We start from the raw sequence: 6,110 nt of genomic DNA on the forward strand, positions 1-6,110 counted from the left end.
ATTGTAATAAAAGTTTAATTGAAGTTTACCAATTAGTAAAACTTTAATTACACGTAATTGTAAGTATTCCTTCACCCTAAAGTAAAGCAATCGGCTTATAGTCATTCTCTGAGTCGATTAAGACGTATAAATGTATGGAGCTGAATGAAATTGTTTGCACATAAATCTAGCATTTCTAAACGGTTGAAGTTTTATCCTTGTTGAATTATCCGATTAAAAATTTCAGATTTGTTTCCAAAAAAATATCTAATTTACCCCACTCTGGATCGGTGCCTATTGAAAATACTTAAAATCGATCAATTATTTGAGCTTGAAAATCCTTTGAATAGGATTTTCAAGCTCAGAATTATATTAAAATATACTAGTATTCCTTCAAAAAACATAGTATAACTAAGCTTTACATAAGCCCTGATGACACTGCTTAGTTTGATAATGATCGGGCCTCAGTTCTGTTCTCATTAAAGTTTGTTTTCCATTAAAACGATAATTTACTTATTAGTATTCATCTGATACTTCTAAATATTCATAAATAATGATTATGAATATTAAAGAATATATAACGCCAGATATGCCGGCGTATGGACCTTCCGGTATAATTTCCATAAATTCACAAAACTGTCTTCATATTTACATTCACTTTTTTTAATTTTGTCGATCATTTTTGATGAAAAATGGAAAAAGTGTTTTCGAAGGATATCGCAGGATATTATCTTTTGGCATGTTGTGACATCAGTCTCCAAAAAATAGCGCATTTTTTCTTTCGAAATAACCATTTACTATAGCTGTGAACTCAAAATAACACTCTAAATGGAGAAAATTTTGAAGATAATCTTGGGACACCGGTGTACCGTATACGTGAAAGAAAGTCGGTTATTGCCAGATTATAGCCTGTAAAAATTATTGGAGTACATGATATATTTCGGTAATCCCAAAACTATTCCTCTATTTAACATTGTAATGTCCTACGACATTACAATGTTAAATAGAGTTTGTTTATATAATATATTTAAATTAGTTTTAGATCAGATCTAATCCTTAGAGAAATACTCTCAACACGCGTGTGGGGAGTTGTCGCAATTAACACACAAACGTAAATATTTATTATATTTATTGACTATTTCAAATACTGGTATCTTGTCCATAATTGCCTAAAACCCACAACTTAAAACTTTAAGATCTAGGTCCACCTTCCCAAACTAAATTTAAATTACAATATATTCTTTACCAAAGATTCGTATAAGGGAATATATCACTGTATTCTAGGTCTTTTAATCGTCATAGGTCTAGGTAGTATGTTTTTCGAAATATTCGGTATATTATTAAATATTTCAAAATAACAAAAAATACTTTGCAGATGTAATCAATTGATTCCAGCATGTTTAGGGTATAAACCACATTCACTCAAGACCAAAAATGGCGAAATTTTAACACCAGTTTTCAATTGCTATTTCTAATTTAGATTGTTGGTATTGTTAAACTAGTTGTTGTTGTTGATTGTACTGTTGCAATGACAATGTGCAAAAAAGTTAGTTTATATTTAAATTATGCAACATTTGTGCACTTTGCAATCTGGTCATTTTATTTGTTGTTGTAGAAAAAATATTTACAATACATTTATAGCCACTGGCTCTTTTTTGTGTGTTAATACGGTTTATGGAAATGAGTTCATTTCCTGATCAATAATCAAACTTGGCAACTGGTTTTTCTTTCTTACAGATGATAATAATAGTATGTAATAGAGTATTTCACTCCTTTGTTTTTCGGCGAAAAAAGGAAAAAAAACGAACGTAATTGTAAATTTACTACAAGAGTTTCGAATTAAACCGTCCATATAAATTCAATGTTGCGTTTGTTAATGGCATTGACTGGAGTTTCTTTTAGTTTAGGCCAGGGCAATAATTGTATTTATGTGTGCTTTTTTTGTTAGTGTGTATTATTTTAAGCAGATATTTACCCCACAAGTAATTTAATTTGGGTTTTATGTTGATTGTAAAATAAGTGAAAAACACATAAAAGTCATCAATTTAAAATTGACTTAATTGGTTACCTTGCTCTGCTACCGGGAAACTATTTTTGAAAAAAAAGAAACGGCATTATGAAAATTTGAGCAATATCTCATTAACAGTTTTCATATCCTAAAAATGTATTTTTTATCTTAATAAGCATTTCTATAAAGTACTTATTTCATCCACCTACAGAAAAAACAACACATTAATTATTGATTCTGACTGCTGTCCCACTAAATTCATAAGATTCATAGTCCAACCCCTTAGCTTAGCAATTTTTTTCATTAACCACATAATTAAGATGCGAATAAATAAATTACAATGTTATTAAGATTTATTAAATTAAGACACCACCAACAACAACATACGTTAATTAAACACATGGGAATGGTGTTAGAAACGAAAGAAGTTGTAGGAAATACTTATGGGTATCAGAGGTTTGCTCATTCCATATTTTGTTTTTCGATTTAATAACGAATACAAGTGTACGTAGGAAAACATATCAACAATATGCCCTGGAGTAAATGTTTATTTAAATTATATCGAAGAATAAAACATTATACAGAGGGACAATTAAGACATAAAACATGTGAATTCATTTATTTTGTCCACTACTTAGAAATAAATACAGATGTAACATATACACACATATATACTTATGTTGAAGCATGCATCTAATAATAATATTGAAAATTGATCCAAGTCCAAGACACACTGAAAAGGACATTTAATCTATAAAATCGTGCCGAAAATTATTATTAAAGTCACTTTTATAACTCAAACTGCCACTATTGATATACATTGACATGGCATACTTAACATATTGGAAGGCTATACTCAAATATTAGAACCCGATCTCATACAAGAAACATAATATATAATCTGAAATTTTCAACTGGAAAAATGCCACTAATATATATTCAAAGACATGTCTTCAATATATACTGAACACATTGGAAAGCTTTAGACAAATATCGGAACCCGATCGCATACCGGAAACAAAATATACATATATTCTGAAATTTCTAACTGGGATGCGTGAATTTTGAAACACTAATCAGCAGTAGTAGTCAAGTTATGAATAAGTTATGAAAATAACAAGGGTTCTATATTGAGAACGCAAAAATTGAAATATATAAAAGTTATACGCACAATTGGGACGAACGACGAATTTTTCGGAACGAATTTTCGTCGTCAGATATAGAACACACTAAATTATATGAAAATCCGCACAATCAATGCGTATGACGAAATTCGTCATATCGTTGTGAGTACAGCTAATGACAATACAATATTATATTCGAATATATTAAATTATATTCGAAAATATGAAGTTATTTTCGAAAAATTTTTTATGCTCTCAAAATAATCTCTGGGTCATAAAAACTAAAAATAAAATTTTCGAAAATTCGAACTTAAGTTCGAAAAATTTTTAAAGCCATTAAAACAAGTTCTGGTGGCCCAAATTGTATGAAATTTGTCAGTTTGGAGTACACTTGATGACACTACAATAATATGTTGGAATATTTAAAATTAAGTTCGAAAATTCGAAAAAATTGTGAAGCTGTTAAAATAATCTCAAAATTGGTAATATTCACAAAAATATAATTTTAGCTCTTTTCGAGGCCAATTTCTTACATTTTCTAATTTCGAAATAATATTCGAATAAATTTTTAAGCTGTTAAAATTATCTAAAAATCGTGGAGATTCAAAAAATATAATTTTTGTTCCTTTTTCTTACTTTTTCCAATTTCGAACAAATTTTAAAACGAATAATTTGATTCTGTTCTATTCGACGAATTTACGCAACGAATTGTTGTTGTCTAGTTCGTCGTGCTATACGAAATTCGTCGTTCATCCCAATTGTGCGTATACCATAATTCCAACACTAGCTTCCAGTCAGAAGTCCGAGCAATAACGGATTACATAACAAATTTTCAGCCAGAAGACGATATCAATGATAAGGTTTATATCATACCAAACCACTCTAAAGTTATCGACAACGATAGACCAAATGTTCTAGAGACACAAACCTGTGTCGACGAAAAGCACCCGTGGCGATGTAATATTTTTTTAGGCCTTCCTGTGCATGCTACCTTATAAATTTTTCCCCATCTTGGTGTTATTAAAATCAGTTTAAAAATAGGTGATACCAGTACCATTAGTATGCCGGGACTATAAACTGGTGTAGTTAATCTAGAAGCAAGGGAAGCGTTGCAGGGCAGAGTTTCGGATTTTTGATCTTCCTTTAGTATTGAAGAGATAACTTTGGTATGCTTATGGTAGCTGCGGTTTATACCCAAACTCACAGGAAGAGAATATTTGTTAAGAGTCCGATACATGGTAAGGACTAGCTGCATAACTTATCATTTAAAATGAATTGGTGTCAAGTGTACATGATACGGGATGGAAGTAGGTGTAAACAGGCCTCATCCACCCGAATACCTATAGTAAGTCTGTCGGATGAATGAGAAGTGTGCTAGTTTAAATGGTGATCGTTGTAAGGAATATTACAACTATCACCATGTGATATCATTGAATTTTCCCTTCCTTGTTCCAGTATGATCATAGTTAACTCTGTTTATACCAGATTTACTACAATGTGTTCTCTGTGAGTTAAAAAAAGTTGCGTGGTTGTAAACGGAAGTGGTGTTTTTGCATTTCGGAAGTTAAGCAAAGTCGCAGTGATAGTCACAGATTAGATAGCTCTAGTACTTGAGCAAAGTCCTTTTACATGAACCGGCAGAACCATATACGCAAATTTGCCAGTAGCGCGTAAGAAGCAAAAAGGGATATAAGAACTTTGAATGTATATTAATCTTCAAAACTCCGAATCTGGAAAAAGTTGTTTTCGGCATTAATATAAAATTTTTAGGCATAATATGACACTATCACAATGTAAAACAATTCCAAACATTATAAGTTAAATAAAAACTTGTCAAAATATACAGTTTTAATTTAATTTTTTTGTGTTGTTGCCTTGGGTGTCTTCAACAACATTTAGGCAACATTGTTTTAATTTCGTTGATTTCCACGTTAACATTTTTGTGTTCAAATTATAAAAAGAAATTAAAAGAAAACAATGTAAGTTTTTGTTTACTTAAATAATTATGAAAAAATATATTTTCATTGTTAAACAATAATTAAGTATGTATGTATATATGTACGAGTATTTGTGCATTTTATAATTTTTTATTTTTCTTAAAATTTAATTTAAGAGTAGCAATGACAACTATCACGACGACACATTCCTACCCAGTGATTTAATTTCTCACAATACAATTGACAACGTGGGTAATGGGGATGATAGCGGGATAATTCACGACACAATTCCCTATCCATGGCTATAGCTCGTGATTTTATGGAAGCTATTGGTAGGTTTTCGGGATCGTCAATATCTTCAAAATTATCGCCACCATCATTGTCATCTTTTACAGCGTTTTCGAACGAATCAACACTATCGTCGAAATCTTCTACATCAGGACGTATCACAGATGCTCGGGTTGTTAGGGCAAATATTACCACCGATATTAGTAATAATTGTAAATTTCTCATAATTATTTTTTATGTAATTGTTTTTTATTTTAATTTTCGGTTTGAGATTAAAAGTTGTTTACGATTCAAAGTTTGTTTTCAAACTAACAAAACGGGAAGTTGTGCACTAAAATTCAAATCAAACGTAAATACATATGTACTACATACATAAATACACACATACATACATATGTAAGTATATATATTGTTTTTTATTTTTTCGAACACTTGAAGTAAAAGATTGGTTTAGTTTTCTTATCAGTTCAATGTCGCAAATGTGCAATTTGTTTATCAAAAACTAAAAAAAAACAAAGAATTTGAAATATATATTTAAGCATTTGTTTTAGAACATTTTTAATATGAAACAAGTAAGAGTTCTATATTCGGCTGTGCCGAATCTTATATACCCTTCACCATGATGTGTTTAAAGCCTTTTGTACCTTTTGAAGAACGAAAAAGTAGCAAAAAGTCCCCATCTATGGGTCCTCAGTTAATCCGGGCCATACAAACTTAATTACATGTTCCTAGGTTCAATATTGTAGAAATTGTAAAAAGTACCTTTTGAAGAAC

General features: G+C 30.4%; 1 protein-coding gene across 1 annotated transcript; it reads right to left on the reverse strand.

Annotated features, from left to right (window-relative positions):
* Nucleotides 1–4,938: 4,938 nt before the first annotated feature.
* LOC111677201 lies at nucleotides 4,939–5,642 on the reverse strand. Its single transcript, XM_023438291.2, has one exon. The coding sequence runs from the start codon at nucleotides 5,559–5,561 to the stop codon at nucleotides 5,220–5,222; it is 342 nt and encodes a 113-aa protein (XP_023294059.2). The 5' UTR covers nucleotides 5,562–5,642; the 3' UTR covers nucleotides 4,939–5,219.
* Nucleotides 5,643–6,110: the final 468 nt, after the last annotated feature.

The sequence above is a fragment of the Lucilia cuprina genome, chromosome 3 (genome assembly GCF_022045245.1).
Source record: "Lucilia cuprina isolate Lc7/37 chromosome 3, ASM2204524v1, whole genome shotgun sequence".
Classification (NCBI taxonomy): Eukaryota; Metazoa; Arthropoda; class Insecta; order Diptera; family Calliphoridae; genus Lucilia; species Lucilia cuprina.

What these genes read in the sequence shown, in the direction of transcription:
- LOC111677201 (XM_023438291.2), bottom strand. Translation starts at nt 5,561, where the DNA reads ATGAGAAATTTACAATTATTACTAATATCGGTGGTAATATTTGCCCTA.